Source organism: Pyrus communis, chromosome 4 (genome assembly GCF_041283825.1).
Source record: "Pyrus communis isolate YQ-2024b chromosome 4, ASM4128382v1, whole genome shotgun sequence".
Lineage (NCBI taxonomy): Eukaryota > Viridiplantae > Streptophyta > Magnoliopsida > Rosales > Rosaceae > Pyrus > Pyrus communis.
This window is the reverse complement of record NC_142568.1, coordinates 16,629,086-16,654,599: the sequence shown is the minus strand read 5'-3', so window position 1 is coordinate 16,654,599 and position 25,514 is coordinate 16,629,086. Positions and strand designations below refer to the sequence as shown.

At 38.0% G+C, this 25,514-nt stretch overlaps 4 protein-coding genes and 1 pseudogene across 5 annotated transcripts; 4 read left to right on the top strand and 1 right to left on the bottom strand.

The window, feature by feature from the left end:
* Positions 1-3,068: 3,068 nt before the first annotated feature.
* LOC137722915 (uncharacterized) lies at positions 3,069-5,348 on the bottom strand. Its single transcript, XM_068462034.2, has 6 exons — positions 5,073-5,348; positions 4,840-4,982; positions 4,666-4,716; positions 4,265-4,486; positions 4,032-4,134; positions 3,069-3,837 (listed from the first exon to the last, which is right to left on the bottom strand). Exons 1-6 carry the CDS (start codon positions 5,156-5,158, stop codon positions 3,258-3,260), a joined length of 1,185 nt encoding a protein of 394 aa, XP_068318135.2. The 5' UTR covers positions 5,159-5,348; the 3' UTR covers positions 3,069-3,257.
* A 1,982-nt stretch (positions 5,349-7,330) lies between these two features.
* Positions 7,331-9,072, top strand: LOC137722267 (putative E3 ubiquitin-protein ligase RHC2A). The gene has a single exon (XM_068461233.2). The coding sequence runs from the start codon at positions 7,610-7,612 to the stop codon at positions 8,675-8,677; it is 1,068 nt and encodes a 355-aa protein (XP_068317334.1). The 5' UTR covers positions 7,331-7,609; the 3' UTR covers positions 8,678-9,072.
* Positions 9,073-10,305: 1,233 nt separating this feature from the next.
* On the top strand, positions 10,306-11,160 carry LOC137722268 (uncharacterized). Its single transcript, XM_068461234.2, has 2 exons — positions 10,306-10,622; positions 10,731-11,160. Exons 1-2 carry the CDS (start codon positions 10,384-10,386, stop codon positions 10,870-10,872), a joined length of 381 nt encoding a protein of 126 aa, XP_068317335.2. The 5' UTR covers positions 10,306-10,383; the 3' UTR covers positions 10,873-11,160.
* Positions 11,161-18,269: 7,109 nt separating this feature from the next.
* Positions 18,270-19,648, top strand: LOC137722269 (amino acid transporter AVT1D-like; annotated as a pseudogene). Its single transcript, XR_011066750.2, has 5 exons — positions 18,270-18,422; positions 18,531-18,696; positions 18,897-18,940; positions 19,046-19,106; positions 19,209-19,648. The product of XR_011066750.2 is annotated as an amino acid transporter AVT1D-like (transcript).
* A 3,248-nt stretch (positions 19,649-22,896) lies between these two features.
* LOC137721757 (aspartic proteinase PCS1-like) lies at positions 22,897-24,811 on the top strand. Its single transcript, XM_068460779.2, has one exon. It carries the CDS (start codon positions 23,052-23,054, stop codon positions 24,384-24,386), a length of 1,335 nt encoding a protein of 444 aa, XP_068316880.2. The 5' UTR covers positions 22,897-23,051; the 3' UTR covers positions 24,387-24,811.
* Positions 24,812-25,514: the final 703 nt, after the last annotated feature.

The following is a 25,514-nucleotide window of genomic DNA, read 5'->3' as shown; positions in this document are numbered from 1 at the left end:
GGTGATAGAGACTTCCCCTGCTTTTGTAGGCCATTTCATTAACCTGTCAAGATACTCATCGTATTAGCCCTCATTTGTCAGCTTCTCAAGGTATTGCTTCCACTTCAGGCAGCCATTGGTAGTGTGGCCTGGTCTTTGATGGAATGCACAATACTTTGTATGATCTAGCTTGGTAAGATCGCCTTTCATAGGTGGCGGCAGTTCGAACCAAGGTTCGTTCTTGAGTTTGCAGAGAATTTGGTCGATTGGAACTGTGAACTTGGTGAATGTTTGAGGCGCTGAATCTTTTTTGGTTGGGGAACGTTCCATGTGCTTCTTTTCCTACTCGTTTTTGTTAGACTGCTTAGCCTCGTCCCATAGTGCATGTTTTTCTGCCAAAGCATACGAAGTTGCTAAGGTCAGTTTTTCTCCCATGATCAGTTTTCCGAATAAAGGATGTTCGGTAGGAAGCCCATTTCTGAATGTTGCCGTTGCTATGTCCTCGTTGTAGCCAACAATCTTGGCATTCTCTGCTTTGAACCTCTTAACACAGTCACGAATTATCTCCCAATGGTCTTTTTCGATGTTGAAGAGATGGTCGGATGTCCTTTTGATTGAGCGGTTAGATGAATACTCCTTAGTGAAAACAAAGGAAAGTTCGTTAAAACTCCAGATCGACTGTGGCGATAAAGTGTGAAATCAATCTTGCGTCTCGCCTTGTAGAGTTGTGGCAAAAATTTTGCACATAACGCGTCGTTGTTCCTGTAGAGGATCATAGTACTTTGGTAATGCTTAAGATGTCGATCCGGATCTTTGTCTCCTTTGTACGGAGTGAAGTGAGGCATAGTGAACCCGCGAGGTGGATATGTCTACTCGATCTCATTCGTGAATGGTGAAATGCTTATGCTGGTCATGTCTCGTCGAAGCGCATCATCAGCAGCCTCGTTACGTTGGAAATTGCGCAATCATTCAGTTAGAAGCCTCTCAACTTCTTCTTGAATTTGCCTCTACTGGGGCAGTGGAATTTTCGACTGCCCCCTGTCTTAACCTATGGGTTTGAGCCGCTCTTCCTTATGCTCAACTCGTCTATATCACAGCTACAGTGCATGTGGCATATTCCTAACAGGCGAACAGGCTGCTCGCAGGCTGCCAGTTGAACTTGAGTCGGATTGAGTGACTGCTTCTCTCCGTCTGATGTGCTGTCTACTCCGATGTGAGGTGGAGAATACTCCTTGCGAGCCTAGTTGTGAATGAACACTTCGCCTGGAATGTTATCCATGTTGATAATCAGAGTGTGACCTCAACCATGAACGTATGCTTATCCGTGGGCTTGATAGGGAATGCACGCTCCTCCACACGCTAAGATGAGAGTATACACTATCCCAAGGACCCAGGCGGGAGCGTAAACTGCCAAAACACTCGAATCGTGGTTGGTTGATGGGCTGCTTGCAGGACACTGGTAAAAAGGTTCGTCTGCCCTTGTCCTACTTCGGGACACCTCATTTGGGGCACGTTGGATCTCGATGTGTTGCAATAGTTCATTCACCAAGGTTATCTGTTGTGCAAGGGTGCTCAAGGGTGCTCGTTAACTTTATGACTTGTCAAGACAAGTGTTGCTCGCCATTGAGATTGGAAGAGCTTGGAAGGAATGTGCCTCCTTGAGCAGTGGAAGTGTAGTAGGCTCCGGGCACGAGATTTGAATTGGGAAATGTCAAATACCTATTTTGGGCACTTTTGACTTGATTGTGAGATGATTGTTCACTACTCGCGCGTGCGAATTCCCGTGCTCCTCAAGGGTAATTTTGTCCTTACAATCTAAAAATCCACGTGTCATCTCTTGATTATTTTTGGCTCCACAAACGTGACCGTCAATACAACGTCACATTCATCGACGATGTTAAAAATTAACCACACGTTGAAGTGAAGTTAGCAAACTCTATCACTTCCAATTTATTAATCAATGTTGTGTTTTCATAAAAAAAAAATGATAAATGTTGTGTTGATTACGATGAAGGGATACTTTTGACGCATATTCAAGTGAAGTTAAAAGAGTTGGGGAGGAGCTCCTAGAGTCCTTTTCTATAAATATGGGGATGGGGAAGGACACTCTTCTTGGTCTACACAAAGAGTTGCACCAAACCCTGTGTTTGAACTACATTCCTCCTTGCTGCATGCCTGATAAAGTCCTATGTCTAAGACCACACTCGGACCCAGGCACCATAAGCATGCTCAACGTAAACGGATTACAGATTCGAAAAATGGCAAATGGGTGCCCGTGACGCCGATTCTGAACGCTTTCGTTGTGAATGTGGGAGATGTTACTGAGGTAAATATGGTAATTGAAATGCACCAAATTAATAAGGAGTACAATGACTTCGTTTAAGCTTCATTTTTTTTCTTGTTGTCATGATAGATATGGAGTAATGGGAAGTACAAGAGCATTGAACATAGAGTCATCGCAAACGAAAGGAAGGCGAGAATATCTTATGCATCGTTTATTTGTCCACATTTTGATGTGGAAATTGAACCGTTGGATCAAATGGTAGACACATCAAGAATGTACAAGAAAGTCAAATATGGTGATTATCTGATGACTTCCTCAGAGTGGGGAGTATAAGGGGAGGGGACACACTGAAATAGCAAAGACTGAAAGTTAGGAAAAATGTTGACATTGTCAAAACCCAGAGGACAGAAACCTAAAATAAATCGAGTCTTCAAGTGCGAGTGATGACTTTGAGTAGGCTTGTTAAAAAACTGAATCATAAGCATTGTTTGTGTTGGTTTGAACATGTACTTTTTCCTTCTTCACCGAAAAAAAATATATGTACTTTCCTTTGGTTTTGGTTACGAAGATGTACTTTCCTCTTCCATTAGCCATGTAAAATAATCAAGCCAAGTGAAATAATCTCTTGCCAACAAAAGCCATGTAAAATAATCAGGGCCGTCTTCGGAAACGGAGGGCCAAACACAACGAAAATTTTTATTTTTTGGGACTCTTGGCGCGTCCAACTTTCTATATTTAGGAGAAAAAAAATAACGCTCACGAAAATTGCATATTAAAATTTTTAAGGTGTCAATAACAGCCCCCATTTTGTTTAAGGAATAGCGTAGGACGTAATTTTATAATTATGCAAGCAAAACTTCCAGTGAATCCAAACGATATACAAGTGTAAGGGTGAGGGAGAGTGAACGAAATTACAGCAAAAAAGTTTGATACACTAAAACAAGTTCCCTGAGCGAGCTAAATACAGCCAACATAAACGGCCATGGCTATGTTATTAATTCGTCGGTGAGCTGCCATTGGTATCATCTCCGGCACCGGAATTACCGTGAGTGTTTGCTGCGTCGGATGGAGGACCTAATCCTAGCAGCAAAGGAGGAGCTTCTTTCTTTTCAGTAGCGAGTTTTGTATCAGCAGGATTTGGAGAAAAAGCTCTAAGACGAGGTTCAAAAAGCTTGCTAGCTACATCAGGTGGCGGTGCATCTTCTCCAGGGAGAACAAGAAGCCCCTTTTCACGAAGAGAAGATGGCTCGTTGTAGCAGGCATTCCACAGGGAGTCCACTAGCTGCCTCTCCTCTCTAGCTGCACCGAGATCCTCAGGAGACATTGAACTGATGCTTTCAATTCGTCCTTGAAGAAGTTGCTTCAACTTCTCATCTTCATCAGCTAACCCACTATTGGCCCCATCAGTTTTGTCTTGGGCAAGCGCAAGAAGGCCCCGAAGTGCAGCTTCTCGTACTTCTAGATCTTTGCTAGAGGCAAGGTGCAACATTATGCGGCGAAATCCTAGCTCAGTTACTACGTTGCAATCAGAACTATTCTCGTGCAGTAGGAACTGAATCAAGTTCAGGGCTTTCCTGAAAAAATTTGTTGATTTTCAAGAAATTCAATATTGGAAGTACCAAAAGATGAATAAATTAAGTCATAAACAAGGGAAGATTTCCAAAATATATAATTTAATACGGTTTCTCAACATGTTTTAATTCCTTCAAAAAATAAGTAAATAGCTCCAAGTGAAGATATAACGAAAATCCTTGTAACACACCATTACCTCTGGAATCTCACGTTTTCAGAAGCCAAAGCATCTCTTAAGGCTGCATATCCATTTGCCAGACGAAATGCAGTGATACCGGGTTTGTTGTGCCGGATCAAAGCTGAAAAGTAAATATTTGCAAGCAAAACGTACATTAACATCCTTCAGAAGAAAGCGCACAACTTAAACAAAACAGTTTGCATGACTAAACAGCAAACACAATTCATCATAACACCAGAATAAGCACATACATGAAATTGCGCCGAGAGCTTTGGTTCGAACTGTGACATCAGGGTCAGATGCGAGATTATTAAACAGATATTCCAAGCCATTCGCTTCCATAACCAGTTGCTGGCTCTTGGGGTTGTTCTGAACAATAGTTGTCACAACTTCTGCAGCCTTGGCGCGGATATTAGCATGGGGATTCTTTAGGTGACCAAGAAGCGGGACCAAACCGCCAATGGAATGAAGATCTAAAACACATACATCAACATCCAATGAGACACGCCAGATTACAAATTGCAATTACCATTATGCTAGTAAAGAACCCAAATATTCAATACACAAAACTCCCCTCGCTGTAAATTAGACTAGATTAGAATATCGCTCGAATTAAAACAAAACGATCAAGAAAAAGGCTAAGAAATGTTACCATTGGCCATATCGATGGACTCAACATGCTCCTGCAACTCATCCAACAAATCTGCCACAAGCCCAAAAGAATTACCATAAACAAAAAAGTTAACAAATTCGTCGAAAACTCCTCGGAAAACAAAGAAAAACGAAAACTTTACCAATTAAATTGAAGAAAAGGGAAGGAAAAAACCTTCAATATCAGCAGGAGTAACTCCTTGAGCTTCCAAAACCTGCTCAGGAGTTTGCATTACAAGGGTTATCTCCTTCATCCGCTTCACAACGTCGATGGTCTGCGATTGCACCGCTTCCATAAACCACTTCCGATCCTCCTCGCTATTAAAACACAACCCAATCAATTTAATCTCAATTAACTTAACTTATTTGCGTAATTAGTATTATTTTGGTTGCGAGAGGGCTAATTACCTCAAATTGCGATTGGGGCGAGTGCCATCGGAGTGGGCAAGGCTCCATTTGAGCAGTCCTTCCCAGTTGGGTCCGCCGTCCGCCATTGTTGCTTCGTCTTGGAGGAACAAGAAATTATAAAGGAGAGAAATTAAAGCAGCAGCAGAGTTATATAGGAAGAATCAAGGACGTAGGGTACCGCTCGGACTCCTGACTTCAGAGGTTCCTGAAACGTCCGGTAGGTTCTGGATTGTTTGAGTTGCTCTACGACCGAAAAGAAGACACGAGGTGGAGGGCAACGAGTTGCTGGGCCTTGCCGGCTTGAGAGCCGCTAGTAAGATTAGGTGGGCTGGGATTTTGAGGCCCAATGATTTGTCAAGTAGGAGTTCGCCCTATTTACGTCTAATCCTTTCAAAATGAAAAATCATTCTCATATGCCTTCAAATATGTCTTGAATATCGAGTATTATCCAGTCTAATCAATCCTCTGTATCAAACGAGACCAAATTACCTCAGTCACAAATATATTGCGAACTAACAAAGAAGAGAGAACTTGTTTTTTTTAATTTCATGGTGACTTTCAAAGAAAGCTCCAATAACCAGATATGGAACCAATCACAAGGCTGGTTGTGCCATAACTTGGCCAATTCTAGGTATGTTGAAAGTAGAAGCAAATTTAAGGTATGTTGAAAGTAGATACGAATAATTTTCCACATTGGGCGGATTAGAAGGAGACTAGACATGAATGAAACTTTATCCCTTATAATCCTATTGTTTTTATGAGGATTTGAATGAATAAATTTTCTTAATAAGTAATGCATATTCTACCTTCAAGTTGAATTCAATTTTTGTCATTTAATCCTTCAATATACTTTAAGTGTAGTGAGTTATTCATTACGATCTATTCCTATAAGCAAAAAAAAACTCTAAACTCAACATTTGAAGATTCCATTGGTTGAGATTTAGAAAATGAACTCATATATCCATTGCGCTCAACCCATATTAGATAACGACTAACTTGAAAAGTTTAAACTTTATAATAGCAAACCGCTAATGCATATCAAAGTTACAATACGTACATTACAACTATATGTCTATCGCCTTATTACTTAAGAAATCATGTGACGTTAAGGGTATACATATAGTCTTGTGATATGAGATTTGCAATTGCCTCACACTTATTAAATAATTATATATATATATATATATATGGGGGAAACGTGGATTATTCTATCTCCCATGATAATATGTTCGTCTTTTGGTGTGTGGTGGGAGAGCCACTGCTACTCTTTCTCTTCGGTGAGCTGTAACATGTTAAAAAGAAATTCCACACGACATGTCGTCTTTGTGTGGCCCAATCCCCACGACGGTCGACATACCCCATTGCGTATGCAGTTGCGTATATTACTCTCACGTACCAATTATTTTCCTTATTGAGCACTTTCCCCTTTTTTTACACTTTGCCTCTAAAGTGTTTGGGGGTTTCAGTGTGGTCCTTAACCATACTTTGGTCTCAAGTTGGTACTTAAGTTTTTCAAGTGTTTGAGTAAAGACATAAAGTGCAGACACAAGTGTAGCCACATTTACTAGACCGTATGCACTTTTTTCATGAACTCAATTTTAAATTCTTATTCTTGTATTTCATATTAGTTTAAAGTAAAACATTGTATCCAAAAAAATTACATAAAGTGATTTTGCACAAAAGATGACATAATGGCATGTCTACTATCATAATGCCCTCCATCTCTTAACACGTGACTTTTTGTCATTGGATGAGTATTTATGGTAATCGAGTTAACAAAACAATTGGCGATAAGAGATTGTTTAGTGTTTCAATCCGTCATAGAACACCATATTAGACCTAGAATTCTAAGCCCTTCTTATTATATATCAGTATCTCACATAACTAATAACTCTCTCTATACATATGATCTTTTTTTACAATTTAAAAATTAATGATCGTTAAGAGGTGGTCGAAAAAAGAAAAAAAAAAAAAATTCTAGATAAAATTTTGTTAATCATTAATTGTGTCGATTTTTTTATACACAATGTTTAAAGTTTAAAATAGTGTTTTCATTTAGACATAATGTTTAAAGTTTAAGCACTAACTTGGAACCGTAAAAAACAAAAGTCGAGGACTAATATAGAACAACCACTTATATATAGGGGTAAAGTTGTAGTTAAAGCTTTATATCTTTCATATTTTAATTTAATTAAAATTAATTTTCGCTTTGGGCCAATGCCAGCGTAAATACCACGCTTTTAAAACGAACAACGCGCTCCGTTTCGCTTCACCCCCTTCGAAACCTTTGTTTTCTCATTGCTCACGCTCCTCTCTCCTTCTCTCTCTCTACCTCTCTCCTCTTTGCTCTTGCTTCACTGGGCCTCCAATCCCACTCGACGATCTGAACCCCCCCAGATTTCAATTGCATTCATCTGGGTCGCCGAGCATCGATTCCAATCCAGCAAAGATTCAATCTTTTCCCAGTTTCGAAAACGGAGGAGAGAAAGCATCTTTCCCTCTTTCTCTGCAATTTCTAGGGTTTCCGATACCTTCATATGGCTTCCATGGCAGCATCGTCCTACTGGTGCTACACGTGTAACCGATCGATTCAAGTTCGGGTTCGGACTCAAGATTCGATCCTCTGCCCCGATTGCGGAGCTGGGTTTATTGAAGAGATCCCGACCCCGACCCGATCTTCTCCGCTACACCACCCATTTCCCACCGCCGCGATGTTCCTCGACAGCGCCCCGGTTTCTCAGAGCCCGAGCCCGCCTAGACTTCGCCGGAATCAGAGAAGCGGCCGCGATCGGTCCCCGTTTAACCCGGTCATCGTTCTCCGGGGCCCACCTGATACTGAATCTGACCCGGGAAGCTTCGAGCTGTTCTACGATGACGGAGCCGGGTTAGGCCTCCGCCCGCTTCCGTCGTCCATGTCGGATATCTTAATGGGGTCGGGTTTCGACCGGTTGCTCCACCAGTTGACCCAATTGGAAAATGGCGTCGCGCGGCTGGACCACCCTCCGGCATCCAAAGCCGCAATCGAGTCCATGCCCGTCATTAAAATCGCCGACAGCCACGTCTCGACGGAGTCGCACTGTGCCGTTTGCAAAGAGGCATTCGAGCTCGACTCGGAAGCTCGCGAGATGCCGTGTAAGCACATCTACCACTCAGATTGTATCTTCCCGTGGCTTTCAATCCGCAATTCATGCCCGGTTTGCCGGCACCAGCTCCCGACTGATGTGAGAGGCCCTCGCGGCAGTGGCAGAGCATCGCCGGAGAACAATGGCGTGGTTGGAGAAGAAGAGCCAGTGGGGTTGACTATTTGGAGATTGCCCGGTGGTGGATTTGCCGTGGGGAGGTTCACTGGAGGCAGAAGAGCCGCAGAGCGTGAGCTCCCAGTTGTTTACACCGAGATGGATGGTGGGTTCAATACGGCGGGTGCTCCTAGGAGGATTTCATGGGCATCTAGAAGAAGGGCCAGAGAGAGTGGGGGATTTGCTCAGGCTTTTCGCAATTTCTTCTCTTTTTTCGGGAGGCTGAGAAGCTCGAGAAGTCGGTCTGGTAATGTGTTCAGTAGATCATCGCGGCGGAGGAGCCAGCGTTGGGCTTTGGAAGACAACTGATTGAGGTTTAGTGTATTGTTTTTATTTTTCGGGTTCTTCTATATTAACGTCGGAAGGCAAAGTTTGTACATTTGTTGTTTGTTTGGTGTAAATAGCAATACATGACGGGGAATTGAAATCGAGACTCCGAAGAAGAGATGGAATTTTTGAATTGGTAGAGACTAGGAATTAGTTTCCCCTCATGTGGGAGGAGGAGGAGGAGTGTGCGGTTGGCATGGACTTGGGAAGTTAGTTAACGGAGGTACTAGGCTTTGTGCTATTATTTGTATTACTGTTAGGATTTTCGGCCGTCGCGTGTTGCAGATTTTCAGTGAAGTGACTTAGAAGGTGATGGCTGGTTTTGGTCCATTGTTGTACTTTTAGCATTGTTTTAGTCGAAAGTGATTGCTGCTTCACTTGTTTGATGCTGTTGAGTTGCATTTTTATGTTCATTTCATTTGGTCCAAAATGATGCTCAGAAATCCGCAATTCATCCAAAGCAAACTCTGTTTCAATCCTTGCCAGTTGCCAGCATGATTAGAGCGTGAAGGAAACTATTTCCTCTAATCCTATCATTCTGTGGGGATTGAAATGGATAAGTTTTCTTATTGAGTAATTCTTCTACCTTCAAGTTGGACGCAATTTTTTCATTTCTTCTTGAACATAGCGGGTTATCCATTCCAGTCGAAATTCAGAACACCAACAAAGGTAGTATTAGCGACTCTCGATCAATGTTTCAATGAGCACTTGTTCTATCTGAGTAATGCCACTCATGAATATCTTCCTGGCTAAACATCATTGATGTTACCACAGATTTTATTCCCAACCTACAAACATGAATTGAATTACTGCTATAGGCTATCGCGACAAGACATTTATGTGGTCTATAATGTTTGCTTGTAAAACGAGTATTTCTCCATGGCCATTCCTTTTTTAGCAAGTTTCTTGTGTTGGATGGGGGTATTGACTTCTGTGTGAAAAGTAGACTAGTGGATGACTCTTGGTCTGCAATACCAAACCTTTACGTGTAAAGGCCAAGTAGCTATCTCATGAGTTGGAGAAAATGTTCCGTATCAACGAGATAAACACGTGATTGTATACAATAATACAATTGGTTACACTCTGAGAGTCTGTTCTGCGCTTCCGTTTAATGTCTAATTGACCATATGGACAGTAGATGCTGAGCCATCGCAATGCTAGTCTCGTCCCATTGCCCTCATTGCCAATTATCCTGCTCATCCACAGCAATGCACCCCCTGGATCTTAATGTGCCACTGCCCACAAGGTGCTGCCTCTCAGTCGCTGCCACAGCCTGCTGGCAAGTTTTTACTTCATTGCTTTCACAAGTCACACAACCGTTCGTTTACTTCCAACCATCAGTTAGTGACTAGGCCTCCACAAGATTGAGGAAAAGGAGAGAAGCAAGGGGCCGCTTGGACCTCTATGTTTTATTTTCCTTTTTGTACAAGCGGTGTTTGAAGGTGGGATTCGAACTCAGGATCTCCGATGCAGATAAATGCTCGAAACTTATCTATTGAATCTGTGAAGTTGGCAGCAATGGCGTGGACCCAGCCTTATCTCAAAAACGACAGAAATCTTTGAGTTGTGCTGATGTGGCCCTATCCATTTAAAATTAGCCAATATCCATAGAGCGATAGACCTTGAACACAAACCATAACCTTTCCTCTTCCACCCTAAGAAACTCAAATTACCTAATTATCTCCGAGATGGGATCAATGCCTTCTCCTCTGACAATGATTTCTCCACAACCACTGAAACAGTCGGCAGTGGCGGTCGGCCGGAGCCCCTCCCTCTTCAGAATGCACTTTGAAAAGAAGAAACCGTCAACGGTGGTTGCTGCTATTGGAGATGTATCAGCTAATGGCACCCCTTACCTGATTGCTGGTGCTGCTGCTGTTGCTTTGCTTGGAACTGCGTTTCCAATCCTCTTCTCCCGGAAGGATCTGTAATTACTCATGACTACCCCTCTTGCATTTGATTGGTTTCCTTGTTTGCTAAGCATGATTCCATTTAAATGGAAGCTTGAAATGTGCTTGCTGTGTTGATTCTTTAGGTGTCCAGAATGCGACGGAGCAGGTTTTGTTCGGAAGGGAGGGGCAACTTTGAGAGCAAATGCAGCGAGGAAGGACGAGGCTCAGATCGTCTGTGCTCGTTGCAATGGCCTTGGCAAGCTCAACCAAGTAGACAAAAGATAGAATACTCTATGCCTCTTCCTTCCCTTCACATCCTTCTCTGTTTTGTAACTTTAATCTCACCTGCTGTCAAAGCTTAAAAACAAGATTTCTCTTCAACACTGTCGCATAAAACTTTTGGTTAATCATCACCATGCCATATACGTTGGCTGTTAGATATATAGTCCGTTTATAAAATGGATTGTTGATGTGTCATCGATATTCTGTTGATATCATTGTAGCCAATGAAATGTATTGCCATGTTATCAATAATGTGTTGATAATATTGATGGTGTATGACTCACATACAAAGGGCATTGCATCCTTCACATTTTTATTAGATAACTGCTAACATATTCTTAATATTGTGTTGACATCATTGAAACTAACAAAAGGTACCAACATGTTATCAATAATGTAATTTATAATATCGATATAATATCTCTAATTGAAGAGGCAAGAAATATGCTAGATTTACTTATTGAGAAACAAGTTTGAAGTATTTCCTCACATTTATTGATGATCATTTAGGAATATGCTAGATTTACTTATTGAGAAACAAGTTTGAAGTATTTCAAGTGTTCAAGAAGCACAAGGCAATGGTGGAACTTCAAAGTGGTTTTAAATTGAAGAGGCCTCGTAAGTGATAAGGGAGGTGAATCACATCAAATGAATTCACTGAGTTCTGTGAAAGTTTTGTCCTGGAAACACAATTAACTGTTGTCTATACTCCTTAACAAAATGGAGTGGCAAAAGGGAAGAATAGAACAGTTGTGAAAATGGCAAAGTCCCAAGGTATTTGGTTCAGTGTACTACTCACTCATACCAAATAACTTGAGGCGCAGCTTGAGGAGACTAGTGCCAGAGGCATTTTCATTGGTTATAGCTAGACCTGGCAATTTCTGACACGACCCGATAACCCGACACGACATGACACGAAATTAACAGGTGTTTGGGTCGACACGATAACGAATCGGGTCTTATTGGGTAACCCGATAAGCACCTGTTAAGATAACGGGTTGGGTCGGGTATACACGTGGGTAAACACGATACACGATAAGCAGAATATTATTTTTATAATTTTATAACCCTCAAAAAATACTGTAATAATTATATACATTAATTTTACAATTTTATACCCCTAAAAATTATAATAAATATATATATATATATATATATTAAATTAACTATAAAATTTATAATAATTATAATAATTATATATACTATAATAATTATACCCCCAAAATATTAAGTCTATCTATACTAATTATATATATATATATATATATATATTAAATTTTATAAAAACTATAATAATTATTAATTAATAATTTAATATGCATGATCATGCATTGCATATTTGCATGATTTTGCATCCATTGAAATTTGATGCGTCAGGACTCATATGTGATTTGTTTCCATTCTCAAATTTCAATAATCAATTTCTTGCCATTGCCATTTGCCAACTTGCCGCCCTTTTTGAAAAAAAAAATGGAGGGAAAACGAAAATGTTAAGAAAAGTTGAAAATAAAACAAAAAAGTGAGGGAATTCAATTAGGGAAAGATGTTGGAGGGAAAAGTGAAAATGATAAGAAAAAGTTGAAAAGGAAACAAAAAAGAGAGGGAAAAATGAAAATTAATAGAAGTGGTGAATCTAAGTATAAATAAACTCTAAGTGTTAGTCAATCTATCGTTTTACGAATTCTCCAAAACTAATTTCAACGATCCAAACCGTCAAAATTGTTTGTATATGCTTGGAGATCACATCAGCAAAAAATCACAAAAAAAAACATTCAGAGATCAAGTAACGGGACAAAGCTTTTCAACGGTTATAAACGAAAAATCACGATTTAACGGTTATTTTAACTCCGATTTTGATGATTTTTTATAACTACACTCCTTGACCCTATATATGAATACAATGAATGAATTCGATCTTCAATTTAAAATATTTACACAAGTGGATACCACAAAATCTTATGTTATACTTAATAAAAGTATAAATAAACTCTAAGTGTTAGTCAATCTATCGTTTTACGAATTCTCCAAAACTAATTTCAACGATCCAAACCGTCAAAATTGTTTGTATATGCTTGGAGATCACATCAGCAAAAAATCACAAAAAAAAAACATTCAGAGATCAAGTAACGGGACAAAGCTTTTCAACGGTTATAAACGAAAAATCACGATTTAACGGTTATTTTAACTCCGATTTTGATGATTTTTTATAACTACACTCCTTGACCCTATATATGAATACAATGAATGAATTCGATCTTCAATTTAAAATATTTACACAAGTGGATACCACAAAATCTTATGTTATACTTAATAAAAGTATAAATAAACTCTAAGTGTTAGTCAATCTATCGTTTTACGAATTCTCCAAAACTAATTTCAACGATCCAAACCATCAAAATTGTTTGTATATGCTTGGAGATCACATCAGCAAAAAATCACAAAAAAAAAACATTCAGAGATCAAGTAACGGGACAAAGCTTTTCAACGGTTATAAACGAAAAATCACGATTTAACGGTTATTTTAACTCCGATTTTGATGATTTTTTATAACTACACTCCTTGACCCTATATGAATACAATGAATGAATTCGATCTTCAATTTAAAATATTTACACAAGTGGATACCACAAAATCTTATGTTATACTTAATAAAAGTATAAATAAACTCTAAGTGTTAGTCAATCTATCGTTTTACGAATTCTCCAAAACTAATTTCAACGATCCAAACCGTCAAAATTGTTTGTATATGCTTGGAGATCACATCAGCAAAAAATCACAAAAAAAAAACATTCAGAGATCAAGTAACGGGACAAAGCTTTTCAACGGTTATAAACGAAAAATCACGATTTAACGGTTATTTTAACTCCGATTTTGATGATTTTTTATAACTACACTCCTTGACCCTATATGAATACAATGAATGAATTCGATCTTCAATTTAAAATATTTACACAAGTGGATACCACAAAATCTTATGTTATACTTAATAAAAGTATAAATAAACTCTAAGCGTTAGTCAATCTATCGTTTTACGAATTCTCCAAAACTAATTTCAACGATCCAAACCGTCAAAATTGTTTTTATATGCTTGGAGATCACATCAGCAAAAAATCACAAAAAAAAAAAACATTCAGAGATCAAGTAACGGGACAAAGCTTTTCAACGGTTATAAACGAAAAATCACGATTTAACGGTTATTTTAACTCCGATTTTGATGATTTTTTATAACTACACTCCTTGACCCTATATGAATACAATGAATGAATTCGATCTTCAATTTAAAATATTTACACAAGTGGATACCACAAAATCTTATGTTATACTTAATAAAAGTATAAATAAACTCTAAGTGTTAGTCAATCTATCGTTTTACGAATTCTCCAAAACTAATTTCAACGATCCAAACCGTCAAAATTGTTTGTATATGCTTGGAGATCACATCAGCAAAAAATCACAAAAAAAAAACATTCAGAGATCAAGTAACGGGACAAAGCTTTTCAACGGTTATAAACGAAAAATCACGATTTAACGGTTATTTTAACTCCGATTTTGATGATTTTTTATAACTACACTCCTTGACCCTATATATGAATACAATGAATGAATTCGATCTTCAATTTAAAATATTTACACAAGTGGATACCACAAAATCTTATGTTATACTTAATAAAAGTATAAATAAACTCTAAGTGTTAGTCAATCTATCGTTTTACGAATTCTCCAAAACTAATTTCAACGATCCAAACCGTCAAAATTGTTTGTATATGCTTGGAGATCACATCAACAAAAAATCACAAAAAAAAAACATTCAGAGATCAAGTAACGGGACAAAGCTTTTCAACGGTTATAAACGAAAAATCACGATTTAACGGTTATTTTAACTCCGATTTTGATGATTTTTTATAACTACACTCATTGACCCTATATGAATACAATGAATGAATTCGATCTTCAATTTAAAATATTTACACAAGTGGATACCACAAAATCTTATGTTATACTTAATAAAAGTATAAATAAACTCTAAGCGTTAGTCAATCTATCGTTTTACGAATTCTCCAAAACTAATTTCAACGATCCAAACCGTCAAAATTGTTTGTATATGCTTGGAGATCACATCAGCAAAAAATCACAAAAAAAAAACATTCAGAGATCAAGTAACGGGACAAAGCTTTTCAACGGTTATAAACGAAAAATCACGATTTAACGGTTATTTTAACTCCGATTTTGATGATTTTTTATAACTACACTCCTTGACCCTATATGAATACAATGAATGAGTTCGATCTTCAATTTAAAATATTTACACAAGTGGATACCACAAAATCTTATGTTATACTTAATAAAAGTATAAATAAACTCTAAGCGTTAGTCAATCTATCGTTTTACGAATTCTCCAAAACTAATTTCAACGATCCAAACCGTCAAAATTGTTTGTATATGCTTGGAGATCACATCAGCAAAAAATCACAAAAAAAAAACATTCAGAGATCAAGTAACGGGACAAAGCTTTTCAACGGTTATAAATGAAAAATCACGATTTAACGGTTATTTTAACTCCGATTTTGATGATTTTTTATAAATACACTCCTTGACCCTATATGAATACAATGAATGAATTCGATTTTCAATTTAAAATATTTACACAAGTGGATACCACAAAATCTTATGTTATACTTAATAAAAGTATAAATAAACTCTAAGTGTTAGACAATCTATCGTTTTACGAATTCTTCAAAACTAATTTCAACGATCCAAACCGTCAAAATTGTTTGTATATGCTTGGAGATCACATCAGCAAAAAATCACAAAAAAAAAACATTCAGAGATCAAGTAACGGGACAAAGCTTTTCAACGGTTATAAACGAAAAATCACGATTTAACGGTTATTTTAACTCCGATTTTGATGATTTTTTATAACTACACTCCTTGACCCTATATGAATACAATGAATGAATTCGATCTTCAATTTAAAATATTTACACAAGTGGATACCACAAAATCTTATGTTATACTTAATAAAAGTATAAATAAACTCTAAGTGTTAGTCAATCTTAAAAACAAAAACTCTTTATCCTTGCACATTTAATATTTGTAATAGATTAGTAGTGTATGTATTATTTTTTTTATTAGGCTTTCATTTTCGAGTGTAGATATAGTACTTGAACGAGAAATGTTTTAATGTTTTCAAGTAATATTTATGTCGCAATGTGTGGTATGTGCAAATTTTAAAAAAAAAATATTTTTTTCTTAACGGGTCATAACGGGTCGGGTCACTTTACCCGTTGGGTAAAGTGACACGACCTGTTAAGGACCCGTTAAGAAAACGGGTGTGACACGACACGACCCGTTAAGATAACAGGTGTTACACGAAAACGACACGAACACGACAGATACGACCCGTTTGCCAGGTCTAGTTATAGCACATGTGAAAAGGGCTACAGAATCCTCAATCCTAAAACACTGAAGGTGACAACATCAAGAGATGTAATCTTTGATGAAAATGGCAAATGGGATTGGGAGAAGGGCAAGTTGGAAGAGGTGTGTGTTCTACTCATTTCAAATGAGATCATTCAAGAAGATGACTTAGGGGAGGAAATCTTTGCAAGTGAATTTCCTACACCTCAGTCTGAGCATTGCTAAGCTCTCAGAATCAACATGTCACTGCAACAAGTTCTCATTGTGGTCCAATTGATTTTGAGAACCTTGATTCAACACATTTGAGATGGAAAAGCCTGAGCGAAGTATACGAAAAATGCAACATGTGCATTGTTGAGCCTGAGAACTTTGAGGATGCCTCAGTAGATGAGTCATGAGAAAAGCTATGAGTGAGGAGATTTCTAAGATAAAAAAATAACACATGGGAATTGGAGAACATGTCATATGACAAGCCAGTGATTGGTGTCAAATGGGTGTACAAGGCCAAGTTAAATTTGGATGGGTCAATCCAAAAGAACAAGGGCTAGGCTAGTGGCAAAAGGATATGCACAAAAGTCAGGAGTGGACTACAATGAGACCTTTGCTCCAATGGCTCTCATTGCACTAGCTGCAAAAGAAAGAGATATTATTTCAGCTAGATGTAAATTCTGCATGTCTAAATCGAGTATCGAAAGAAGAGGTATAAGAAGAGAAGGTTTATACATTGCACAAGGCATTGTATGGGTTGAAACAAGCTCCAAGAGCATGGTATGGGGGATTGATTCATATTTTGCTCAATGTGGTTTTCAAAAGAGTATCAGTGAGGCAACTCTTTATAGTAAAACCAAAGGTACTGCAGGAATCATCATTGACACAATTTATGTAGATGATATTGTCTATACTAGAAGTGATCAAAGTTTGATGGAAGAATTCAAGGTTGATATGATAAGCAAATATAAAAAGACAGATTTGGGCATTGTACACCATTTCCTTGGACTAGGGGTTATGCATACTGAATCAAGTATACTTATACACCAGAAAAAATATGCAACTTCTTTGCTCAAGAAGTTTTCCACTTGTTCCAAATGATAAATTAAGAAAGGATGATGGGAGTGGTGTTGCTGATCAGCTCAGCATAAAAGGATTGTAGGGAGCTTCTTGTACCTCATAACAACAAGGCCAAATATAATGTATGATGCATTCGTGTTGGCAATGTTTATGCACTGTCCAACTAATAAGCATTTTAGAACTGCCAAAAGAATCTTGAGATATGTGCAAGGAAAACTAGATTATGGCTTGGAATATGAAAAAGGGAAAGGAAGTGTGTTGATTGGCTACTGTTGCAGGGATTAGAGTGGTTCTGAGAATGACACGAGAAACACTTCTGGTTATGCATTCACATTTGGCAGTGGAGTGTTCGTAGGCTTTAGTTAAGCAATAACATGTGGCTTTATCCATTGCTGAGGCTGAGTACATCAGTGCTTCAAAGGCTAATGCACAAGTAACATGGCTAAGGTTTGTTCCGGAGGATTTTCGTGAGTTTCAAACCGAAGCAACCCCTTTGAATTGTGATAATACCTGTGTAATAGCCATTGTTGTATAAAAATGTCGTGTGTCTTAACCTCGTACGCTGATAAGATGAATGACTAGGATTGGATGATGTACGCAATGTTGGGATAATCCCGCTCTATGGAACCGTTAGGGAATTGAGCTTGTGATTGGCTCATTCCCTCTCACACACATTTCGTGTGAATTGAATGGAATAGTGAGGTCATAGCCTCTCTGCAAGTTTTTCTAGAAATTCCTCTTCATTCTCTGCAATTTTCTTATCGTTCTCAGTTCTTCTCTCCTTGATTATGTGTACCTTATCCTCAATAGCTTACTGCTTCTATTTCAAAATACTCGAACGCATTGCAGTTATGTTTAAGACTTGACATCCTATTTTCAAGGTTTCAAAAATGGACGTGACATAGTAATTTACATTTATCTTGTGCTGCAGTGTTATTTTTTGCTTCTTCATATACACTGGCGTAGCAGTATGTGGCTTTATGATGTTTGGAGACTCAATGCACTCTCAGTTCACTCTAAACGTGCCCAAACAGTTTGTTGCTTCTAAAATTGCAGTATGGACAATAGTATGGTTCAAGAAACTTGGTTCCTATTCATATATGAATCCAAACTATCGAATTATGCCCTAGTTTCGAATTGCATTTTCATCATGTTTTATTTTCTCGATTATACAGGTTTTGAACCCAATGACAAAGTATGCCTTGACGATGACGCCGGTGGCCTTGAGTTTCGAGGAACTCTTTCCCGAAGCTTGGATGGGATCTTACTTAGTTTCGATCTTCATTCGAACACTTCTAGTTCTATCAACTTTGACTGTGGCCATGAATTTTCTTTACTTCTGTAAGTTGTTGAAAACTTTTTGTTCTAACCATGTCATGTTATGTTGTTGGACTGTCAATATCAACTACTAACAAAGTTTATCTGATTGAGCTTTAATTGACAATCGAGTGACATAGCATATCAGACTAGCATTTACTTTTGGAATAATAAGATAAGGCCAAACTCTAAATATAAATTCATTTTTGTGAATTGGAATGAAGGCTCTGTGATGGCATTGATTGGATCCTTTGTAGCAATGCTAGTGGTGAGTAACTTCTTTCTTATATATATGTGCATAACCCTACAGTACTATTGGGTGCAGTTGATCAATGAGTTAAATTAATTTAGTTTTTCTTGTGTTCCTTGGCAGGCTGTTGTCTTCCCATGCGTGAGTTATCTCATGCTACTCGGGTAGATTAACAAAATTGCAGGTAATTAAGAAGCAAACCATCATTGTACTAAATGAAATTTAATTACCGGAAATCTTGTGTTATAAAATGGTTTTCACAAAGGTTTCTTGTTCTAATTTTCAGGTTGCAACCTGCATTATGATTGTCATTGTCGGGCTGGTGTGCTCCATTATTGGAACATATTCTGCAATTTCAAGAATGGCTCAACAATTTGTGGAGTGAAATAGAAGGAAAAATTTCGAGTCCCACCTGTATACAAATTTACAAATCATGATTAGTGAGAATTAATTATCTCAAGATGTGCTCATTCATGTAACTACCGATCAGCTTTACAACTTTCAACTGGGGTCTTAATTCTTTCAGGAATATTTCTTCCTTAGTTAACACAGCCTAATATACAGAAAGGGCTTCGCTACAGGATAGCTAGCTGAGAGAACGAATACGTGTCATTCTTCCTTAGTTAACACAGCCTAATACAAATTGTTGTACTTCATTAGGACTTAATACAAATGGAAACAACAAGAGATAAATTTTATTATAACTCGGGTGGTATCTCAAACAAAGCACTACTTGATTTAGGTTAAGATACTGTTACTGTGATATTTTAATTGTAAGTAGAGTAATTTTATTCATACCATGTTTTTATACCACATTTCTATACCATCTTAGGCGACATTTGATGTGGACAGCCACTTCATTTGAAAAATTTGCAAAATCCAAGGAAATGAAGAAGAAAGACTCCTCGTATACCACAATCATCATTTAATTAATTAGTTTTTCTTAATTATTAGTTTATTCAATAATAAACTAAATTTAAAAATCTGATTAATTCAAATAATGTGGCTGTCCACATCAAATACCACCTAACGTGGTATGAAAATGTGGTACAAAAATATAGTATTAATAGCATTATTCTTGTAAGTAAGTTTTGCTCTGGCCTTCCCATGCAGATGGCTTTATTCTACACATGCAACTAACTTGGTCCTTGTACTTGCTCAATAATGGGTTTCATTTGATTCCAGTTTTCTGATTCACGAGCCAAATAGGACCAGGAGCAATCCATTTGGAGAAATGGAGACTAATCATGCAAGAAAAAACATGAGTCCTGGTCCTGCCCCTCGAACAATTCAGCATAACATGTGCAACCGCCCTGAACGTTATGTTTGTAGTATTCACAATTACACATTGGTTTGCACATTGGCTGCCTCACCACCCATGCATATTGGATCTCACAATTTAACATCAACAAACGTAGGCCTAAATATTTCTCTCTTTTCTAAAAGAGAATACCTGTTTAACTCTATATTATATTATGATCATGGTGAAGCTTGCAAGGCCGCAATTGGGGAGAATCTCTCATAAAACATGTTTATATGTTTCGTTCTGTCTCGCTCGTTACAAAATGAGTATACAATATGTGATAAATAAGTTTTTCTCCTCTTGCAAGCAATCAAAGAGAAACACTCATAAACAAATTGTCTACGGTTCGTTCTGTTTTGTTCGTTACAAAATGAGTGTACAACATGTGATAAGTAAGTTTCTCTTTGGCATGCATCCATAATTTGATCATCATTTCGAATCCACTAAGATACGTCATATTGTTTTTTGACAAAAAAAAAAAAAAAAGATATGTCATATTGTTTGAAGTCCTTATATTTGTAGGGATTTGGATCTCATCTAGATCCAAATTGTGAGAATCTTCACATTTTAATCATTCATTATGCATCGTACAGTAAAAAATCATTTGACTTTTTTTTATTTAAAATTAAACACAAATATTACTTGACGAAAACTGATCGCATGATGTACAATGAATGATTAAGATGTGAGAATTCTAGAATCCCCACAAAGTACATCACGAGAGAATCCTCTCCCTATTTGTAGGACCAAACCCTAAAACGAAAAGACCCTTAAACCGCAAGAATTGACTTGGGGGCCTCAGGGATTTTGTGTCATGTGATAGCTGTCCATTGCACAGCCTCACACAACGGCCTATACTCCCGTCCCCAGGAGGAGAGCAATCACTCATGGGTCACGTGCAAAACCCTCAAAAAATAAATTCAGAGTCCAACCAACAAAAAGAAAAGGTTGTCCATACTTTTAGCACGAGGATGCCATCATCAAATACCATTCAATTATTCTCCCTCTATGCGCATTAATATTAAACCTAGTAGTAAACCCTTTTAATTAAAAAAATAATAATTAAAAACCTAAGTAAACAAAAGCACATTTTAAAGGGTAGAGGAACAATATAGAGTCAAGTCGGCCTCCCATGTGAATTATGGCACCCTTTTTTATTATTTGAGTATAATAATTTTCAGAATGTCATAAATATCCCAAGTCAATTATGCATTTTTATGTGTAAAATACTATAATACGTTATTAATTTAGAATATTAATACCGTAATATTTTAGATGTAAGTAAGTTTTTTTCATAAAAAATGGCATATTTTACCTTGTCATAGAGGGTTACATTGGTGTGGTGATTTTTATTTTTATTTTTAACAAAATATTATTATCTACATTAAAGGGTGAGAGAATGGACTGAACTTCACAATGGACTAGTAATAGTATGATTCAAATCCGCATTTAACCACTTTAAAGAATCTCTCGTTTTGAGAGATGAATCATGGGACTTTAATTGGGTAGAATCATCTAATGAATTTAAATCACTTTAAAAGCTATCTGAAAATTTTACCGTAATCATCTGGTGCATGATTTAGCAGTGGTAACTTTTATAAGGGCAATCGATTTTCCGGTCTCTTCAAACCAACTTTATAGAATGCATGGCTTTAGAATTTTAGTCACTTTAGCTGTAAATAAATATCTTGGTTAAAGCGACAGACGCCAATGAACCATGGAATAGATGGATTCTTCGAATTTACATGAAGATCTAACCATGTAAAAGAGTAGAAAAAAATGTAATTTTTCTTTAATAGTTTGAGCTATTCAGTAGTATAAAAAGTGAACGATTGAGATTTAAAAATACAATTTTTACTTACTTGACAATATAATAGATATAAAACCAGGTTACCCAATAATTCCGACTATTAAAGACTTATTCAAGTAACTGATATGTGTACCAAAGCAAACTAAGCAAAATCTTGTTGGGTTCAAGTGTGAGGCAATTACGTTGTAACCATGCCAAACGACATCATTGGGCTCTGTCCTCTGATATACCTTGTAGATGAGAGACTAGAATTCTCTCCCCTCCTCTTTCTATCCCCTTCCATCATCTTCTCTCACATTCTCTTATTTTGTCTTTCTCTTGCTATAAAAAATTAATATAAGATGTTGACGTGGCTTAACCGTGACCGTTCAAATAGGAGAGGAATGAAGGGAAGGGGAAAAAAAAAAAGGGGAGAGAATCCTACTCTGTAGATGAGTGAGGATCCAGGATACTCCAATCACATTCGTTCATCATATATCGTGTGGTCAGTTTTTATCAGATACTGTTTATATTCAATTTTAAATAATAAAAATTTACAATGATTTCTTACCACATGATGTACGATGAACTGATATGATTGGAGAATCATCAAGATTATCACAAAGAGGATCCGACGAGGATCCTCCTGACTTGTAGATCTCATTACATGGAGAAGCCTCGGATGCAATCGAAATGTCAAGATCATAATATATTATTTAAAGTCAATCACTTACTATCACGAATTAAAATTTTACATGTACATACATGTTAATAAAATTAAAAAACACATTACCGATTAGTTTAGAATTTCGTTACCGTGACCGTGACATTTACCGGTAAATTTCTCTTTGTTCGACACTTATAAAACTGAGAAAGTGAAGCTTCTTTGCTGTCCCCAAAACACAGGACACTCCACATTCAACCTCATTTTATAGATACCTTTCACTCCCACTCCTTCCACCCAAAACACCATCTTCTACATTCTGCATCCCTTATACTATTCCAGTTCTACCGCCATCAACTCTATTAATTCCACCATGAAAGTCTGCACTTTCTGCAACTCCATCCAAAACCCATCTCTAAAGTTCCAATCTTTTCTCTTAATCTTCTCAGCCACTCTCCTCATTTGCTTCACCGAATCCAAACTCCAAACTCCACCACTCATTCTACCCCTCAGAACCCAACAAATTCCATCTGGGTCCCTCCCAAAGTCCCCAAACAGGCTTCCTTTCCACCACAATGTCACCCTCACAGTCACCGTCGCAGTCGGAACTCCGCCGCAGAACGTTTCGATGGTCATCGACACCGGAAGCGAGCTCTCCTGGCTTCACTGCAACAAAACCCGGGACTATAACAACACATTCGATCCGACCCAGTCCACCTCCTACTCCCCCGTCCCATGCTCCTCAGCCACCTGCACGAACCGGACCCGAGACCTCACCATACCTGCTTCTTGCGACTCCAACAAGCTCTGCCACGCCATGCTCTCCTACGCCGACGCCTCGTCCTCCGAAGGCAATCTCGCCGCTGATACGTTCTACATCGGTAGCTCTGGAATTCCGGCTTTAGTATTCGGGTGCATGGATTCAACATTTAGCTCCAACTCCGACGAAGACGCGAAGACAACCGGGTTAATGGGCATGAACCGCGGGTCGCTCTCTTTCGTTTCCCAAATGGGTTTTTCGAAATTCTCGTACTGCATTTCGGGTTCCAATTTCTCGGGTCTCTTACTTCTCGGGGACTCCAATTTCTCATGGATCGCGCCATTAAATTACACGCCGTTGATCCAAATCTCGATGCCGTTACCGTACTTCGACCGCGTCGCGTACACCGTCCAGCTGGAGGGTATTAAAGTTTCGGACAAGTTGCTGCCGATACCGAAATCGGTTTTCATACCGGACCACACCGGGGCGGGTCAGACAATGGTCGACTCGGGCACCCAGTTCACCTTCCTTCTCGGCCCGGCTTACACGGCCTTGAGAACCGAGTTCCTGAACCAAACATCCGGCATTTTGAAAGTCTCGGACGATCCGAACTTTGTCTTCCAAGGAGCCATGGATTTGTGTTACTGGGTCCCACAGGGTCAACCGAAACTGCCCCCGTTGCCTTCGGTCAGTTTAATGTTTCGGGGGGCCGAGATGAAGGTGTCGGATACCCGGCTGCTGTATCGGGTTCCGGATCAGGCTAAGGGAAATGATTCCCTGCATTGCTTCACATTCGGAAACTCTGATCTTTTGGGCGTGGAGGCGTACGTGATTGGTCACCATCATCAGCAAAACGTGTGGATGGAATTCGACCTCCGAAATTCAAGGATTGGACTGGCTGAGGTGCAGTGTGATATGGTGGGACAGAGATTTGGTCTCACTGTATAGCTCCATCGCTTCGATTGTCTTGGCCTTACGCACTATAAGAGCAACGCTTTAATCGTTACTGTCTCATTTTGCTCCAATAATTTTATGCTAGGGGTAAATTTTTTTTCATGTGCCATAACATTTTGGACCCAACACTATGTAGCGGTTAGTACGGTTCATAATTTCTTCTCAGGCATCGAAGGTTTTCAATTGGACCATGTAGATTTATTGTGTAGCTGAGGACCATTGTATTTACAATGGTCCCTCGGTAGCGTTGTCGTCTTACTATCATAGCTCAATCATGATGGTTACTTGTTAGATGCATGGACCATTTTGATTGGAGGATGAGAGTAGAGTATATATAGATAGTATGATAAGGATTGTTTTTGTTGCACAAACTTGTTTTTGCCAATAATGTGTAATGGAGAAAGTTTAATTTTTGTGAATTTCGGATGTAATGGGAAAATGTAATGTTTTCCTATATTTGTGTAATTATATTTTTATATGGTTAATATTTGCATCTCACATATGGTCAATACATATGTCACATTTCTTGAGAATAATTTATTTACACTTTTCAAAATTTATAATCGAAATTGTTTAACTTTTCAATCATCATTTGAAGGTTATTTTATTAAAAAAAAAAAATCATTCGAATAAGAGATTGTTTAGTCATCTGAATCTTAAAATAAATTGACGATATAAGGAATGCACATATCTCAGGTGTTGCGAATAACATATTTTCGCCTTATAAATTTCATAATAAAAACTATTCAATTTTATAAATCTTCATTTCAAGATCATCCTACAAAAACTTATTCGAATTGAAAGTTGTTTATACCTTAAATGTGTGAAGCAAATTGACGGTATAAATAATTGCACTTCAGAGAAGCTGACTCATAGGTGAAGGAAATTTGACGATGAATGCAAGTTCATTGTTAAACTTCTTTCTCTTGTGAATCGGTTTCTCTCTCTTGCAATTACTTCTTGTTGATTTTTCCAGGTTCAGCTTGACCAGATCAGGTTTCCCATCTGAACCATCATTAAGTTCACTTGACTTCTTAGACATGGTGCGGTGCTTGGGTTTGGTGGGTTGTAGTTGTTTGATTCTGCCAATTTTTATTTATTTTTTATTTTAATTAATTTTTG